The sequence below is a fragment of the Hypanus sabinus genome, chromosome X2 (assembly GCF_030144855.1).
Source record: "Hypanus sabinus isolate sHypSab1 chromosome X2, sHypSab1.hap1, whole genome shotgun sequence".
Lineage (NCBI taxonomy): Eukaryota > Metazoa > Chordata > Chondrichthyes > Myliobatiformes > Dasyatidae > Hypanus > Hypanus sabinus.
In genome coordinates, this window is record NC_082739.1 from 16,740,632 (window position 1) to 16,760,716 (window position 20,085).

General features: G+C 41.7%; 1 protein-coding gene across 19 annotated transcripts in view; it reads left to right on the forward strand.

The window, feature by feature from the left end:
- The window catches only part of LOC132385195 (protein Aster-B-like), a 406,923-nt gene that overhangs the window by 111,482 nt on the left and 275,356 nt on the right, over positions 1-20,085 (forward strand). For 4 of the 19 annotated variants that reach the window (XM_059957077.1, XM_059957067.1, XM_059957074.1 and 1 more), the window contains one exon: positions 11,367-11,393. The exons of the other annotated variants lie outside the window; for them this stretch is intronic. In XM_059957077.1, the coding sequence (XP_059813060.1) occupies positions 11,367-11,393 (27 nt within the window). The remainder of the gene's footprint in view (positions 1-11,366; positions 11,394-20,085) is intronic. 19 annotated transcript variants of the gene reach the window in all.

Here is a 20,085-nt window from a genome sequence, read left to right on the forward strand (position 1 = left end):
TGTCCTTCGTAGAGAAGTTCTTTCAGGTCAACGCCTTTGACCACAGGGCCATCAGGCAGCAGTCAGCACGTAAGGTTCTGCAGGCACTGCAGGAGAAGGACAAGATGGACACAGTGGGGTGTATCCCTGAGCAGACTGTCCGGTTCATCTGGCAAAATGCCTCGTCGCCAGACCTCACCAACAGGCACCAAGACATCGCCTGGCTGGCAGTGAGGGGCCCTCCCAGTCTGATCCCTCCTGTACGCCTGGAACGTCGCCTCCACATCCCTCTGCCCATGGGAGGACTGCAGAGAGGAGGAGTCGGTGACCCACCTCTTTGCACACTGTGGGTTCGCAGAGAAGGTGTGGAGGAGGATGGAAGGGGCTGTGTCGAGGTTCATCCCCAGCAGCTGCGTAACAGAGGACTTTCTGATCTAAGGGCTGTTCCCAGGGACGCACACGGAGACCAACATCCGGTGCTGCTGGCAGATCATCAACTTGGTCAAAGGCGCTGTTTGGTCAGCCCGAAACTTGATGGTCTACCAGCACACAGAGATGTCCATGGGGGAATGCTGCTGACTTGCACATTCTCAGCTGCAGGAGTACGTGCTGAGGGACGCACTCAAACTTGGTGAAGCCACTGCAAGGGCCCGGTGGGGAAGGACCACAATCTAGGGTCCTTCTCCCGTGGGAGTTGAGGTGTGAGGGGTTATGGGTATACCCCCTGAATGTAAATATGAAAGAATAAAGTGCCACATGGGTGGCAAAACATTAGAACTTTGAAAATGTAAAGACAGTAATGGTACCAACTGTAAAGAATTGAGTGTCTTTGAATGGTTATTGTATATAATTTTATTTTGGAATAAAGTATATTTTGTTTAAAAAAAATGTGTCTGCTCCATTGTAAATGTTGCTTGAAATAAGAGGTCAGTCTTGACCTACTTGTGAGTATTAGAAAATTGCTTCTGCTATTTAAATAAATTCTCACAGATTGTTTGCAGTGATATTTAATGATGCATGAACTATTTTAGTGATGAGATCGGCAGGCTCTACCATTCAGCTCTCCAGTAGGATAAAGGGAAATGCCTGGAGATGGTCCCTGAATCCAGAAGTATTAGATTATTCTCAAGGGATTTGAAGATCTGGAATTTATGCAATATTTGTTAACTTTTTGAATATCACATCTGACGAACACATTGACTATAGAATAATATTTGGGCTCCATGGGTTAAATTACTAGAGATAACTAGATTGGATTGCTAAACCTCCTCAAGCAAAAGAAGAGGTTCATAGGTTTAAATGGCTTACTCTTAATTTTATTTTGTTCTCTCTCTTAATCTAACCCTTCTTTCTCTCTCGAACTAAATTTGATTCTGATTCCCCCGATTTTTTTATTGCTATCTTTCCTGTTTTCTTTCATTCATCATTATCACAAATGTTATCTTGTTACTTACTTGCACTTCCAGAAATATCAGGCTAAATGTTGAAGAAAGAGGTTCAACAAGACGGCTAGTGTCCTGTGGGCTACTTTCAGCAACTCCTCAAACATGAGTGTTGAACTCTTTCAGCCCTTTTAGTCCAATTCATATTCTTCTAATTCCCCTTCAACTCCATGTTAAAGTTCATCCCCTCCTGCGATTTCTTCCTGGATAATATCCAGGAATAGAATCAATTTCATCCAAGAAAAATCTTTGATGAGAGAATTTCCAAAAGAAATCTGTAATCTCATTCTTGAATATGGGAATCTTTCATTGTGATTCATGTTAAGTTGTGATTCTTCTTTGAAGTGTGTGGCATCTGTTAGTCTTGTGAGACCATGGATCTGTGCCCTCTCCAGAGCACAGGCCTGGACAAAGTTGTATGGAAGACTGGCAGTTGCCCATGCAGTGAGTCTCCCTTCTCCACACAACTAATGTTGTCCAAGGGAAGGGCAAAGGCCGATACAGCTTGGCACCAGTGTCGTCGAAGGAGTTGCCAGAATTGAAGACAACGTCGGACTGCCTTAGGGACTCCAGCTCTGGATTTGTCCTCAGGGTTTACTCCCGAAGCCTTTCCCATAAGTGGGTATGACTGCAAGGCAGTGGAGGTTTGAAATCAGAGAGTGAAACTCTTTGAAGTAATATTTAGATAAGACCAGAAGGTTAATTACCCTGATTGATTTTCAGTGAAAAAATAAAATTTCCAATAGAATCCCAGAAGATAACTGAAATCAATTGGCAGGCCCAGTTTGAGCCATTAAGTGATGGTACTATAGATATTGATGTTGCTAAATTTATGTACAATATCACTCAGATGCTGTAGACATTTGTGTAAAATTTAAACATTTATCATGTAATTACTGTGTGAGAAAAGCAATTACCAAGCAGTTCATCTCCAGGAAAAAATAACTGTTGTTTAGGAACTTTTTTTTTCTCAGCAATATTTTTATTGTTTTTTTAAATCAAGAAAGCATAGTACAAAGGACGTTTGTGCAGTACATAACAAATGTACAATTCACATCTATGAGAGATGCACCCATAGTACAATCATGTTTTGGAACTTTTTTAAAAAAAGAGATGAAACTAAATTCTGAACTTACAGTCAGAATTGCCTGAAAGAGTTTTGAAAACTGATTCACTAATGGCCTTTAGTATACATTTGAATGTACATATTTAAAAAGACATCTTCAGCGCAGTGGGAGTTACTCATAGAGCCGGCAAAGATATATTGGGCTAAATGGGTTTTTATCAGTCTCACGTCAATATTTTAATTAAAGTAAGGAATATTACTCTTTGATATACCTTTGCAAGAAAATTTGTGTTAGTAATTCAGTGCATTTTCACAAGCTCACCAGCATTGTGATTGATCTTGAGTTTATTTCCCCATTCCACATGCATCTTCATTGAAATTTTTCTTAATCAGCATCCTGCTTACTTTTCAAGCTTGTTCAACTTATTGTTGCTTGTGTCCTTGCTTATTAGTCTTCAGTGATACTGTCTCCTTTACCAATGTCACAATTCTGCTTTGCTTTGAGTACTTACAGAATCTTCCAAGTAACATCTTTCAGTTCTGTTTCTATCTTTGATTATGTTACATTGTAAAACAGGTAGTCCCCAAGTTACGAACATCCGACTTACAAACAGCTCGTACTTACAAACCGAGGTAGGAGAACGCCGTCCGCCATTTTAAGTTGGATCGTGACGCTGTCTGCCATTTTAAGTCAGATCATGACGCCTTCTGCCATTTTAAGTTGGTGCCGTTGATACTGTGTTGAGTGTGTAACTTTGTATTTGGCTTAAGTTTTTCCGGTTTCCCCTTTTCCGGTTGGCTGGTGGCGCAGTGAGATCAGCGCCGGGCTCGAGAACGGAGGTTCCCGAGTTCGATCCAGTGACAGACCGCTCCTGAGCGTGCCGGGCTGATGTCGAGCTCGCAACTGAACCTCGTAAAAAAAAACACAGCCACCTCCAGTTTAAATTCTCATGCGAAATGTTGGGGAGGATCAAATACCACAAACCGAGCACAGCTCCCACTTGTCCCATTTAACCTGCAGTGGACTTTAGGACCCGGAGAATTCATTGCAGTGGTCCTTAGGACCCAGTGGACCTTGGGAACTGGCGGACGTCGGGACCCACCGCCTGCAGTGTTTCTGTTCCATTGACGGGAAGCAATCACGATTGAAAATAAAGTGGAAATAATAGAGCATTTTGAAAGCGGTGAAACAGCATCAGTCATTGGAAAAGCGTTAGGCTACAGTCGGTCAACGATCTGAACAATTTTAAAGGATAAAGTGAGAGTAATGGAGCACGTGAAGGGCCCTACCCCGATGAAAGCTACAATTATTACTAAGCAACGCAGTGGTTTAATTATTGGAATACATATGTTTCGTAAGTGTTTTATATGCATAGAAAGGTAAAATATATACTATATACTAAGACAAACGTTTGACTGTTGCTAAATAATACCGGATGTACTTGTTCCCACTTACGTACAAATCCGACTTAAAGTCGGACTCAGGAGCGGAACTCATTCGTAACCCGGGGACTGCCTGTACAGACTGAGGGAACGCAAGGCATCGGGACTGTTCCTGCTGTCTCCATCTTTATTATAAAAAACAAAAACTGTTCTGAAAGCATTTCTGAACATGAAGAATAGAGTCATAGAATTATAGAAGCATAGGCATTACAGCACAAAACAGGCTATTTTGTCCATCTAGTCCGTGCCAACTTGTTTTCTATCTAGTCCCATCGACCTGCACCCACACTAAGGCACTCCAGATTAAATTAGATTATCTTTATTTGTCACAAGTACATCAAAACTTGAAGTTAAATGTGACACTCGTGCCAGCAGTCAGAGGATGTAGAAGTGTCACCATGCTTCTGGCACCAAAACAGCATGCCCACAACTTACTATCTTTGGAATGTACGTCTTTGGAATGTGGGAGGATACTAGAGCACCAGGAGCAAAACCCTCACGGTCCCTTACAAGCTCCTTACAGACAAAAATGCCCTGTACTTCAAACCCCCTTCCTCAATTATCTATCATATCCCTGTATCATATCCCTGTCTACATCTATGCTATCATCCCTAATGGCTGCTCACAAGGCTCTATGCAGAGACCATTCAAGAAGTTGGACCAACTGTCTTTAAAATGTAGCTTTGTCATTCTTGTGCTTGTTGACTTCTTCGCTGCTGGCTGATTGTGTTTTAATCACGTTCATCTTCACTCTATTCTCTGATAGCTCAACTCAGCAGTGGTCATCCTCTGGTCAGGGGCACCAGCAAGGTAAATGTATCAGGCTCACAGGCAACAGTTTACACTCCATGTCATGACAGCAGATTGTCAGAATCTTGACAACTAGTCTTTTAGACATTCTCATTAATATACAGGAGGGGTTGGGGTGCTTTCTATTTGAATGACTGCAAGGACCTCTCCCCGGTGGCACCCCCTTCTGGACTGTACTGTGAATTGCTGGCCCAACCACTGATAAGGCCCAGCTCATTTGAATTCACCCTGTTCAAGCTGCCTTTAAATGCTGTGTGTAATTTCTTCGTTCTCGGTCTGCCATGAAATTGAAGTCATGGAACCTGATGTTTCTGCTCTAACTCAAATCCCTTCCCATCTATTTTTCCCAATATTTTTCTATTCTGAGTTATACAACTAATCACCTACCTTCAGCAACCAGCCTTCATTACTGAGTACCATTATTGTTATACATTAACATGCTGTTCATGAATTGCTGTCACGTTCTCTAGGTGTCTTCTGCTTTTGTATTTGCTGTGGGTCTGCTTTCATCAGGTGTGGTCAGGTCTGATGCAGCCAGCTGGTGTTCATCACTTAGGTTCCCTGTAATGACTCAATTACCAGGTACACTTGATCTTTTGCTCTGTCTGTGGGGGCAACAAGAAGGTGAGTCATATGGTTTAACCTGTGGCTGCCTCACTGGCACTGTGCACCAGCAGAGGTATCATCTAGAGCACCACCTGTGGTTCTATCTACCTGGGAGCAAAACATGTCTTTTCAGCCAGTTCCCTTGCTATGACTTGGTCACCTGGCAATGGGAGGACCGTCTTCTTGGCCCTGGTTCTCTCTGATTAGCAATATGTTGCTGCTGTTTTGTTCAATCTGTCAATGTGTTACCCTGGTTACAGTAGTTTTTCACATCTCCATGCAACCTTACTAGCTTGGTATTTGTACTTTTTTCCTGTATGTTTGTAATTTCTGTTGCTTCTTGTTCTTCTGCTGCCTTCCTCGTGCTGATGTCTGCCCATTCATTCCCTTTCTGCTCCTTACTATCTTCTTTCTGGTGAGTCTTTACTTTCATCACTGCTACCTCTAACAGCTCCTCACTATGCTTGGCCCTTACCCTTAAGACCTCCTGACATAATTCCCACACACTCCCCTGTCTCTCTGCCTTACTTGGGATTGCTCCCTCTCTGTGGGCAATGGTAGCTGCTCTGTGGGTCACACATGTTCACTGTTCCTGTCTCGTCTATGTTATTTCTCCTTTTCCTGAGTCTGTGATAGCACCTGCCTTACTCAGTTTGTCTGTCCCCAGGATAGGACCTACATTGTTTGGGCACACCCAAAAATATGCAGGAAGGTGCACTCCCTCAATCTCAAGTAACTGGGGTGACTTTTCTCTGCCCTCAATGTTTCACCTCCTGCACTGGTAATGTAAATCGCCTTTCCAGTTGTGGGCAAGGGTAGATTAGTTATTGATACTGAAACCCCGTGTTCACTAATGTTTCACATTGCTGGCCCTCTAATAAACCTCCTGTGTACACCTGTGAATGACCACCACTGGCAATAGAGGCTGTTGTTAGTCATTTGCCTGCCCTCACCAGCTTTATAATCTGGTCAGCAGCCAAATAAGAGAGAGAGGACACTGCTGTGGATTCTGCCTGCTTCTGTGAGTGATTCTCACACTTCCCTCTGTTCTCAGGACACTGCTTCTAACCATAGTCTGAGAAGCCACAGCTGTAACAAATCATCTCCTTTACTCTTCTATGTCTATTCCAGCAGTTCCTTGCTAGATGTCATGGTTGCTGGCATACAAAGCAAGTCTTCAATGACGTCACAGCAACCACATCTACTTTATGACTTCTCTTCCCTCTCCTCTGGTATACCTCTACAGCCCATGATGCTATCAAGCGGTTGGTTGACCCCACCGCTATCCCCAAGTCTAAAACTTCCTGGTGAGCTGAGCTCAGGCCATCATCATTTCCAGGAAGACTGGGTCATCCCTCCCTGGATTATCCAACCCTGAATACTGCTGATATGTTTATATTTATGTTTTGCATAACCCATGGCAGGCTCATCAGCTCTCTGAACCACTGACCTTATCATTCCCTATTTACACTCACCTACCCTCAGTCACTGCCTCACTTCCTCTTTAAAGAAGTGATATCTCTCTTCATTGCTGGAGTTCCCTATAGTTGTCTGTGTACCATACTGTCCCATGTATTCTTCAGGCATTTTGCTTTTACCAACACGTGTATACCTTTCGGGTGCATTTGATGAATTTCAACCATTTCTTCAAGCTTATGCCAGAATTCTGCATTCCCACAGATGATTTTCAATGAGGGCAGCTCTGATAAAGTGCTGTACTTTTCCTCAGGGGAAAGGGCTTATCGATGGTCATAGTCAAGGTCAAAGGCTGGCTGTGGTTGTCAGGGTTCTCAACCTGATGTTGCCTGACCTCAATCGATGCCATCCCAATATATATATATCTGGGTATAACCTCTCCCTCAAAGATCTCCACAGTAATCTCCACGCTACGCAAAATATAAAGAATGGATAAAAATTGTACAATACATACTTAAAACCACAGAGTATGTACTCTGCAATCTGCCACTTAACTGTGTCTGAACTCATAATGCCTGGTATATTCCTTTGCATTTAAAACTGTTAACCCAAGGTTACAAACATATTCTTACAACAAACAAACACATTTGCAAACATGTCTGCTAATATGCAGTTTCCCCAAATGAGTATCCATGCACCCCACTGGCGTCCCATATGGTCAGTAACCACTCCTCACAACAGCTGGCCCTGTCTCACCAAATTACACAAAAATATCTAGCCTCTTACATAAACACACATGCTTGCACACTACTTTACATCTACTAGTTCAGTTCCCTGCCCTGTTCGTGATACTTCGTGATCCTGTGGTCTCCAACCTGAACAGATCCAAATGTGAGTGCTGATCTTAAAAATACTCGCTAAGATTGCTGGCCTCACGATGGGTCATGAATGTATCCTGGACAAGCCCCAAATGTTTTGACTGTGAACAAAGTCACCAGAGAGACGCATCTGGTAGATATAAAAGTCTTCATTTAGGACACATACAAACTGACAGCTGTTGGAGTCATAAGAGAGAGAAACAGACTCCCTGATGCAAGATTATAGCACATTTTTATATGTTAAAAGAACAAAGGTTACAGGACAATTTCTATAGTTACAATGCTGTCATAATGCTGCTTCTGAGTTGCATGTAATTTTTCAAATGCCTGGATTTTCTCGTCAATGTAACCAAAATGAGTGGTTATTACTGTGGACTCTGAGTCGTATTCATGCAGTGGGGTGTTGATTGCGTCCATGCAAAAGCAGACATCTCAAGTCAATGGGATGTTTCCTGGTCTGCAATTTATTCTAAAATGAAGCTTCAGGAAGACCGTTGTTCCAAACTACATTGTAAATTTAATCTACAATCCATATTCAGATCTGAAGACTGGCTGCTGTTGAAATTAGTATTTGATATATATCATAACTCCAGAATTCACCCTAGCACCTATATCCTTTATTTCTAGTCTCACCCTAGTTTGTTGTAATCATTTAAAAGTGTTTTATGGTTTCATTTTTTAAATATTTCTTTTAATTGCCAACATGAATTTATATTTGAAAAAAAGTGACATATTTGGTAGATAATAAAGCTGTGAATGTGAATTTCCCATCCATAAAAGGTTTTCTCAACTATTCCATAGGCAGAGCTTGTTTTGTTTTTCCCATGTGGAAAAATTACACAAGCAAGGGTCCAGTACACATAAACCATGTTTATGTGATCTGGTATTTCACCATCTTGTGAAGATAATAAGGATGGAAATTCATCATGTGTCGCCAGCACCAATCACATGCCATAATACTGATGATTGTCATAGTCAATTCAAATATACAATTCCACTGAAGTATGTATAAACAATGCACAATTGAAAAATGCTGGCAACCAAAGGTGGACCAAAAATCTTCTTTCTAGCCAAGTTCTAATAGATTTTGCAAAACAAAACATAAATGTAAATGCTAAAAATCTTAAATAATAACAGAAACTGTTGAAAATACACAGTAGGTCAAAGAGCAATTGTAGAGAAGGTAAAACAGAGTTAATGCTTCAGGTCAATATAATGCATCATACACAACTGCATTGTAGAACTAGATAGTTACTTTTTTAATCAATGCACACAAAATGCTGGAGGAACTCAGTAAGTCGGGCAGCATTCATGGAGGGGAATAAACATTTGATGTTTTAGTCTAAGATGTTTCATCACAACTGGAAAGAATTGTTGATCTTTTTTTGTAATGGGCTAGGTTGATTGGACCCAAATGGGCCCAAGAAATTCAAGTGTCCAAGAGATGTGGTAATAAGTAAACAAGCACAACATGTAAAATGAGCCTAATTTATTATCGTGGAATAGAAAGCAGAAATGAACTACATAAAATACCATGTAGTATGTTACAAAAATTTTCACAAAGATTTCAGGGTTCAAAATTCTTAGTCTCCCCTTGATTGCTGATATCATTGGAGGACTTGATTGTCACTGTTGTAGGGGGAACTTTGAATTCCAAATCGTGAAACCACCCACTGTCTGGGTCCAAGGGATCATAATTCTTTGGTGTAGGTGAAGTCTCAAGAACTGAGTGAGATTTACCCCAATAAATAGGGAGTTCCAAAAGCATAGAGATTCACATGGAGACAGACCAGTTCTTTGCTCTTTTATTTGCATGCCACTAACTCAGCATGTTTTCTTTAGGAGTTCCACAAGCATTGAGAGACACGCAGATACAGATAAATTCTTTGGTTTTTTACTCTCACGCCACTGGTGCCTGAGGCCAAAGAAGACTCAAGCATCATCAGTAATCATTGAATATTAACAATCCTACAGTGTTTAACTTTGCCAGGCGCCTTGACACCTTGCATGCTGTGGGCTCATAAAGAGTTAAAATTTCACTTGGAATTGTTTAGAATTTCATCCAATATGTTACAAAATTTAATACATCACAACAAACCTTTGCTTTATCCACCACAATAGGCAGGATTTCTCAGTGGCTAGCCATTCCATTTCAACTTCCCATTCCCACTCTGACATGTCTATCCATGGACTCCTCTACTGCCATGATGAGGCTAAACTCGGGTAGGAGGAACAACAGCTCATAATCCGTCTGGATAGCCTCTAACCTAATGGCATGAACAGCAATTTATCGAATATCCAGTATTTTTTCCTGCCTTCCTCCTGCTCTCTTTTTCCATTCCTCATTCTGGTTACTGTTTCTGTTCTCCTCACATGTCTATTAATCTGGTTCCCCTCCTCCTCTTTCTTCGATGGCTGACTGTCCTCTCTAATTAGATGACTTCTTCTTCAGCCCTGTAACTCTCCCAACTATCCCCACCTAGCTTCTTACTTCAGCCTCCCCTCACACACCCACCTTTGCCCTCTCTTGGTCTCCTCTATCATCTGCCAGCTTGTACTCCTTCCCCTCCCCCACATTCTCATTCTGGTTTCTACCCCTTTTCTTTCTAGTCCCAATGAAAGGTCTCAGCCCGAAACATTGATAGATTATTTCCCTCCATAGATGCTGCCTGACTTGCTGAGTTCCTCCAGCAATTTTTGTTGCTAAATATTTCAGCAGCTGCAGAATCTCTTGTGTTTACTTTTTAATGTGTACTTTAGATACATTTTATTGGATTCCATGTTGATTAATTGTGATAAGTGTTTTGAGAATGGTTTTCAAATGCTCCAGTTGGTAATTGTGAAATTCAAGTTCTTCCTTTTTTAGATATCTAATTAATTACATCAGATATAATATGTAACTGTCTTAACATTTAGATGTATGCAATTGGTTCTCCCATTGGGATTGGTCCTTCGTTTTATGAAGTGATGGCATTTAAATTGAAAATATTTATTTTAGAAGTTCTAAATATTTCCTATAGATTTCACTTTATTATATATGAGGAGATATGTTAATCAATGGCAAAAGGTAATAAATTGTATAAAGCCTCAGCAACCAAAAGATTTAGTAATAAGTATGAGATAGTTGAACTAAGCCTGTATATTTTGTTGCACTGCAAAAAAATGCTCTTCCACAATTGGGCCAACAGGAAGCTCTGCTCAAAGGCATTCACCTTAGCTTGAGTTTGCAAAAACAAATGTAAATTGGTTGCGACAGGAAAGTCATGTTCCCTGGTTATGCAGTTCTACCCTCTCAATGCAGTCTTGCAAATAATAGGGAATGAAAATTATTTATTCTTAAAGTTGAGTATGATTTGAAGCCACACACTTCTGCAAGACTGCAGTCTCTAATGGACCTGACATTCTGCTACACGGAGGAATACAGATACTTGAAAATGCACCTGTGCTGCTTAAAACTCAGAGTATTTATGTATCCTGCAGAAAACTGCTTTATTTTGAATTTGAGAGTAAAATTTTCACTGTTTCTGAAGATTTTTAAAAAAATTTCCTCATGTATGTATGACAACACTAAAATGCACACTTTAAAGCTACTTGGCTGCTTCTAGTTGCTGGACAGGTTAGTGTGAGTTGATTAATGATGTTTGAAACAGAGAGTGAGACATCGGAGTCCATTTCCTGTACGTCAGCTGTAAAACAGAGCTGCCATTTCTGTATTTTTTCTTTCAGAAAGCGACTACCATTCAAAACATCCAAGTAAGTTTTTAGATTGCTTTTTTCCATTTTTGACCACACTTTGCAGTAAGCATTTCCTCTTCTGAAGTATCAATTGCACAAATAGTAAAATGAATGTACAATTATTGCAGGATGGTATGGTGAAAGTGGTATGCTTTTTCTTAATATCCTTGTTTTTATCTTAAACGAATATGTAGTCCAGGCAAGATCTTTAATCAATTCACAGGAAAATTAATGTAGAAAACAATCTACCGTGATCATATTATTTTGTTTTCTGTCCCTTAGCTTTATTTGCTGTTTCACTATTCTGTATAGTTTCCAACAATAAATGTTGAATGGTTTGTTCATGCTCTTGAAGTTCTACTGCTAAGTGGTCTGGAACATAATATTATGTCAACATATTGTTTCTCAGAGAAAAATGTGTTATTTTAGTGACTATGTTCTTGTCATAATTTCTAGTTAAAGCAATTAAAAAACATAAAATTATGTATTGACATATTTTTGCACATGGTAGCATCAGAATTAGGTTTAATATTACTGGCATATGTTGTGAAATGTGTTGTTTTGTGGCAGCAGTACAGTGCAATACGTGATTTTAAAAGTTCCTATAAATTATTGTATATAATATAATAAGTGGTTCTTATTCTCTTCCTGTATGAGGATTAGAAGCACAGCCAGGTGATCAGACTTTCAAAAGTGCAGGTATGGGATGGCACAGTAAGTGTTCTTGATGATGGTGTAACAGTGGCCAAGTGAGGTTGCTCCTCTGTTTCCACAGATGATATGTTGTTGGTAGTTGGTCAGAGACTTCAAGCTGGCCTGGTTGAAATCCCCTGCAGTGATAGGGAAGGCATCAGGGTGCTCTGTTTTGTGACTGCTTATCATGGTGTTTAGCTCCTCCAGTGCCTGCCTGATGTTAGCTAGGGGTGGAATGCACACTACTACCAGGATGATAGTGGAAAACTCCCTTGGCAGATAAAATGGGCAACACTTGACTGCTAAATGTGAGGTGAGGTGAGTTCAGGTCAGGTCAGGTGAGCAGAACTAAGATGGAACCGCCACGATTAAATCAGGTTTTATTTGATTTAAAGAAAATATAAGAAATCAAATATCCACAAAGATGAGATTTCTGTGTGTGATAAGAAACAGGGCAAAGAGTGATAAAAATATTGGTATAATAGTTTCCCTATTGCTTGTAAAAACGCCATCCCCTTCTCTCAATTCCTTTGTCCCTGCTGCATCTGTTCTCAGGCTGAGGCTTTTCATTCCAGAACAAAGGGCTTCCTTTCCTCCACCATCAACACTGCCCTCAACTGCATCTCTTCCATTTCACGCAAGTCTGCTCTTACCCCATCCTCCCGTCACCCTACCAAGGATAGGGTTCCTGTCGTCCTCACCTACCTTCCCATCAGCCTCCACGTCCAGTACGTAATTCTCCTGACCTTCTGCCATCTCCAATGGAATCCCACCACCAAGCATATCTTTCCCTCTCCCCCCTACTTTTCACTTTCTGCAGGGATCACTTTCTATGCAACTACTTTGTCCATTCATCCCTCCCCACTGATCTCCTTCCTGGCACTTATCCTTGCAAATGGAGCAAGTACTACACCTGCCCCTACACCACCTCCCTCACTATCATTCAGGGCCCCAAGCAGTCCTCTGATGTGAGGTGACACTTCACCTGTGAGTCTTTTGGGGTCATATACTGTGTCCAGTGCTCCTGTTGTGGCCTCCTGTATATCGTTGAGACCCGGCGTAGATTGGGAAACCACTTTGTTGAGCACCAATGCTCCAACCACCAGAAAAAGCGGGACCGCCAAAGGCCACCTATTTTAATTCCACTTCCCATTCCCATTCTGATATGTCAATCCATGGCCTCCATTACTATTGCGTTGAGGTCACACTCAGGTTGAAGGAACTACACCTTATATTCTGCCTGGGTAACCTCCAGCCTGATGGCATGAACATCAATTTCTCGAACTTCCATTAAGGCCCATCCCCACTACTCCTTCACCATTCCCCATCCCCTTTTCCCTCTCTCGCCTTATCTTTTTGCCCACCCATCACCTCCTTTTGGCCCTCCCCTCCCCCCTTTCTTTCTTCCTTGGCCTTCTGCCCTCTCCTGTTAGGTTCCTCCTTCTCCAGCCCAATTAACTTCCTGGCTCATTACTGCACACCTCCCCCTCCTGGTTTCACCTATTATCTTGTGTTTCTCCCTTCCATCCCCCACCTTTTAAATCTTCTACTCATCTTTTTTGCTGCAGACTTGCTGAAGGGTCTCAGCCTGAGACTTTGACTGTTTTCTTTTCAGATCACATTTCATAGTTTGAAAAATTTAGCGCACTACAATTGTGCATACAATAAACACCTGAATCAGACGTGCAAATGGCTTTAAATAAATGTTGCAAAGTGCATTTGTGGTATTGTTCATCAGTTACTGTTGTATGATAAATAAACTTAAAAGATTCGGTTTCAATTCTACCTCAGTGCACCATAAATTAAATGAAGGTGTTCTGGCAGTGAAAATCTCTTGCTTTAACTTGATAATTTTTGTTTTGATTTATATGTTCCTGAAATATATTCCTGTGTTCAGAGTGTCAGAGAGCACTACAGTACAGAAATAGGTCTTTCTGCCCATCTAGTCTGTGCCAAACTATTATTCTCTCTGATCCCATTAATTCGCATATGGATTTTAGCTCTCCATACCCCTCCCTTCCATGTACTTATTCAAATTTCTCTTGAATGTTGAAATCGACCCTGCATCGACCACTTTCATTGCAGCTTGTTCCATACTCTTACCACTCTCTGAGTGAAGAGGTTCCTCTCAGGTTGCCCTTAAATGTTTCACCTTTCGCACTTAAACTATTAGTTCCTCTTCTAGTTTCACCCAACCTCAATGGAAAAAGCCTGCTTGTATACACTTCATCAATACTCCTCATAATTTTGTATGCCTCTATCGGATCTCCCTTCATTCTCATACACTCCAGGGACTGAAGTCCTAACCTGTTCAGCATTTCTTTATAACTCAGGTCCTCAAGATAATATATTTGTAAATATACTTGTAAATTTTCTCTGTGCTTTTTCAATCTTGTTGGTATATTTCCTTTAGAGACGTTACTGGAACTATACACAATATGCCAAATTAGGCCTCACGATCATCTTATACAAATTCAGCATAACACCCTAACTCTTGTAGTCAATACTGTAGCCAATATGTCAAAAGCTCTCTTTACAGCCCTATCTACCTGTAAAGCCACTTTCAAGGAATTGTTTATCTGTATTCCCAGATCCCTGTGTCCTATTTCTCTCCTCAGTGCCCTACCAATCCTTATGAAAGTCCGTTTCACCGAGCACTTATTCTCCATCCGCTTTGCTGAGAACCTACGCTTCATCCGCCAGAAAAAGCAGGATCTCCCAGTGGCCACCCATTTCAATTCTACTTCCCATTCTCATTCAGTCCATGACCTCTTATACTGCCGCAATGAAGCCACACTCGGGTTGGAGGAGTGAATATTCCACCTGGGTAGCCTCCAACTTGATGGCATGAACATTGATTTCTCGAACTTCTGGTAATTGTCACTCCTCCTTCAACATCACTGTTTCCTTCTCTCACCTTATCGCCTTATCTGCCCATTACTTCTCTCTATGTTCCTCCCATTTCCCTTTCTTCCATGGTCTTCTATCCTCTCCTATCAGATTCCCTCTATTCCAGCCCTTTATCTCCTTCACCAATTAACGTCACAACTATTCACTTTCTGCACTACCACTTTCTGGCTTCTCCCGTGAAGCCAATGTTGAATCCAATTTGATACCTCATCCTGAATGCTAAGCGACTGAACCTTCTTGGTTAGCCTCAGATGCAGGACCTTGTCAAAGGTCTTGCCAAAACCCATGTCAACAACATTCACTGCCTTTTCTTCAACTTTCCTGATAATCTCCTTGTAAAACTCTATAAGATTGGTTAGACACAACCTGCCACGCACAAACCCATATTGACTTTCTCTATCAACCTCTGTCTATCAAAATACTTATATATCCATTCCCTTGGAATACCTTCCAGTAACTTACCCATAAGTTAACTCCCAATAATTTCCAGGCTTATTCTTAAAGCCTTCCTTAAACAACGGAAAAACATTAGCTACCTTCTAAACCTCTGGCACTTCATCTGTGGCTAAGGACGTTTTAAATACCTCTACTGGGGCCACTGCAATTTCTGCACTAGCCTCCCACAAAGTCTGAGGTCCACGTTGTCAGGCCCGAGGGATTTAGCTTCCCTAATTTGCTTCAAGATAACAAGAACCTATCCCCTATAATATGTATATGGTCCATGACCTCACTGCTCTTTCATCTCAGTTCTACAGACTCTGTATCCACCTCCCATGTAAACACAGATGCAAAAAATTCACTTAAGATCTCTTCCATCTCTTTTGGCACCATGCATGGATGTCCACACTAATCATTAAGAGGACCAAATTTGTTCCTTGCTTTCCTTTTGCTCCTAATATATCTGTAAAAGCATAAGACATAGGAGCAGAATTAGGCCATCTGGCCCAACAAGTCTGTGTTCAATCATGGCTGATCCTTTTATTCTATCTCCTCCTCAACTCTAGTTCCCAGCCTTCTCCCCATAACCTTTGATGCCATGTCCAATCAAGAACCTGTCAATCTCTGCCTTAGATACACCCAACTACCTGACTTCCACAGGTGCATGTGGGAACAGATTCCACAAATTCACCACCCTTTGGCTGAAGAAATTTCTCCATATCTCTGATTTGAAAGGTCACCCCTCTATCCTGAGGCTGTGCCCTCTTGTCCTAAACTCTCCCACCATGGGAAACATTTTTTCCACATCTACTCTGTCTAGGCCTTTCAACATTCAAACAGTTTCAATGAGATCCCCCCTCATCTTTCTAAATTCCAATGAGTACAGACCCTGAGTCATTATACGTTTCTTGGAATATAAACCTTTCATTCCTGGAATCATCCTTGTGAACCTCCTCTGGACCCTCTCCAATGCCAGCACATCTTTTCCAAGATGTGGGGCCCAGAACTGTTCACAGTACTCAAGGTGAGGCCTCACCAGTGCCTTATAAAGCCTCAACATCACATCCTTGCTTTTGTATTCTAGATCTTTTGAAATTTATGCTAACATTGGCATTTGCCCTCCTCACCACCGACTCACTGACCTGCAAGTTAAACTTAAGGGTGTTCTGCACAAGGACTACCAAGTCCTTCTGCATCTCAGATTCCTGGATTTTCTCCCTGGTTAGAAAATAGTCTGCACATTTATTTCTATGACCTGTTACTTATCCCGTAACTGGATAACTTACCAGCAAAGATAGAGAGGTCTGTTGAAGTCTGATGTCACTATTTTCAAACGTTTTTATTTATAAAGGGGCACAAAAGTAAGGTTAATGCAAACATTCAGATAATGCACATCACCAATATGCAATCTAAAGCCCGGGTATAGTAATAATCATCATTAATCTCGGCTGTTGTCTAGGGGATAAATATTTTTGTCCATTGGAAATCTAAAGAGTCATTCAGAAGTCTTTCGAGGAATTGCTGGGTTTCACATGTCTTAGAGGGATTGGTGAGAACGAAAAGAAGACTTGCCCGTATCTTTTGGACCACTCCGTTAAAATCAGGGGAGCGTTGGTTTCCCCGTTGTTAGTTCGAAGTTCTTCTCGGTAGTGTCAGCCACCCGCTCCCCAGGCAAAGGAGTTAGGAGCACACGTGGCGTTGAGTGGCTTCCAGCTCTCCCGGGAGCGTTGAGCGAGCAAGTTCCTCTGGTGCATCGCTAGGGTACTGCCTCCTGCAGTCCGCTTTTATCTTTACTTGCAGAGTTGTAGCTGTCCATCAAAGTAGGGGGATGCAATCTCCGCCCCCACATGGCCCGAGGGTGTTCAGGTTCATGGTAGTTGTCACGTAGCTGGGACTTGCACGTGACACAGGTGCCTCTAAGAACAAATAGTCAAAACCGTTGCATTGTCTCTCACTTCCGAGTCCCGAATTAATAGTGATCTTGCGATTCTCCGGAAGGAAGGGGCTGCTCCCGCTCCTTCAGCCCCTCAGAGCTGTGGTACCTTCATAACAGACCAAAGTGCATGACCATGCATTTTCCAACATTTTATTTTATTTGCCACTTTATTGCCCATTCTCCTAAACTGTCTCAGTCCTTTTGCATCCTACCTGTTTCCTCAATGCTATCTGCCCCACTTGCTACCTCCTACCAATCAGCCAATGCTCTAACCACATAGTAACTTTCCTGTAATACCATGGGCTCTTAACTTGGTAAGCAGCCTCATGTGTGGCACCTTGTCAAAGGCCTTATGAAAGTCCAAATATACAACATCCACTGCATCCCCTTTATCTATCTAACTTGTAATCTCCTCAAAGAATTCCAACAGGTTCCTAAGGCGGAATTTTCCCTGAAGGAAACCATGCTGACTTTGTCCTATGCTTGTCCTGTGTCACCAGGTATTCCATCGCCTCATCATTGACAATTGACTCCAACATCTTCTGAACCATTGAGGTCAGGCTAACTGGTGTATAATTTCCTTTCTGCTGCCTTCCTCCTTTCTTAAAGAGTGGAGTAACATTTTCAGTTTTCCAGTCCTTTGGCGCCATAAAATCCAACGATTTTTATAAGGTCATTTCTAATGCCACCACAATCTCTAATGCTACCTCTTTCAGAACCCTAGGGTGCAACCCCTCTGGTGTGAGTGACTTATGTACCTTTAGGTCTTTCAATTCTTTGAGCACCTTCTCTCTTGTAACAGTAACTCCACCCACTTCTCTTACTTCATACACTACAACATCAGGCATACTGCTCGTGTCTTCCACAGTGAAGATTGACGCAGAATATTCATTTAGTTCATCAGCCATCTCCTTGTCCCCAGTTATTATTTCTTCTGCCTCATTTTCTAGCGATCATATATCCATTTTCATTTCTCTTTTATTTTTAACATACTTGAAAAAACTTTTACTATCCGCCTTGATATTATTTGCTAGGTTGCTTTAATATTTTATCTTTTCCCTTCTAATGAATTTTTTAGTTGCTCTCTAGGTTTTTAAAAACTTCCCAATCCTCTATCTTCCCACTAATTTTTGCTTTGTTGTATGCCCTTTTGTTTCTACAAGAGCTTTGACTTCCCTTGTCAGCCATGGTTGTACTATTTTACCATTTGAGTGTTTCTTCATTTTTGGAATACACATATCCTGCATCTTCCTCATTTTTCCCAGAGACACACGTCATTGCTGCTCTATTGACATCACTGGCAGGAGCTCCTTCCAATTTACTTCGGCCAACTCCTCTCTCATACCACTGCAATTTCCCTTACTCCACTGAAATACATCAGACTTTACTTTCTCCGTATCAAATTTCAATTTGAACACAATCATATTGTGACCACTGGTTCCTAAGGGTTCTTCTACCTTAAGCTCCCTAATTGCCTCCGGTTCATTACATAACACCCAATCCAGTATAGCTGATCCCGTAGTAGACTCAACAACAAACTGCTCTAAAAAGCTATCTCTTAGACGTTCAACAAACTCACTCTCTGAGATCTATTACCAACCTGATTTTCCCAATCGACCTGCATGATAAAATCTTCCATGACTACCATAACATTACCCTTTTGACTTGCCTTTTCTATTTCTATTTCTTGTTGTAATCTGTGGTCCACCTCCCAGCCACTGTTGTAACTGCTATCAACATCCTTTTACCCTTGCAGTTTCTTAACTCAACCCACAAGGATTCAACATCTTCCAACCCTATGTCACATCTCTCTACTGATTTGATGCCATTTTTTACCAGTAGAGCCACACCACCCCTTCTGCCTACCCTCCTATCCTTCTGATATAGCACGTAACCTTGGACATTCAGCTTCCAACTACAGCTGTCCTTTAGCCATGACTTAGTGATGGTTACAACATCATACCTGGCAAACTGTTATAACGCAACAAGATCATCCACCTTATTTCTTATACTATGCACACTTAGATACAGCACCTTGAGTACCGTATTTGCTATCCTTTCTGATTTTGCATCCCTAATGATTTGATACTTAGCCTGTTGGCTACAACTAAGTTCCATCACCTGCCTGCCCTTCCCGACAATCTGACTGCATGCTATCTTTACTTTTTTACCATCCATCCTATCCTGAGTCCCATCACTCTGGTACCCACCCCCTGCCAAGTTAGTTTAAACTCTCCCCAACAGCTCTAACAAACCTACCCCTGAGTGTATTGGTCCCCCTCGGATTCAGGTGCAACCTGTCACTTTTGAACAGGTCATACCTCCCCCAGAAGAGATCCCATTTATCCAAGAAGCTGAAACCTTGCCCACTGCACCAGCTTCTCATCCACACACTTACCTGCCAAATCATCTAGCTTTCTACCCGCACTGGCACGTGGTACAGGCAGCAATCCAGAAATTTCTACCCAGGAGGTCTTGCTTCTCAGCTTTCTACCTAGCTCTCTAAATTCTCTTTTCAGGACCTCATTGTTTTTCCTTCCCATGTCATTGTTACCAATATATACCAAGGCATCTGGCTGCTCCCCCTCCCTCTCCAAAATGTTATGGACGAGATCTGAGACATCCCTGACCCTGGCAACATACCATCTGGGTGTCCCATTCACGTCCACAGAATCTCCTGTCTGTTCTTCTCGCTATTGAGTCCCCTCTAACACTGCAGCTCCCTTCTTCTCT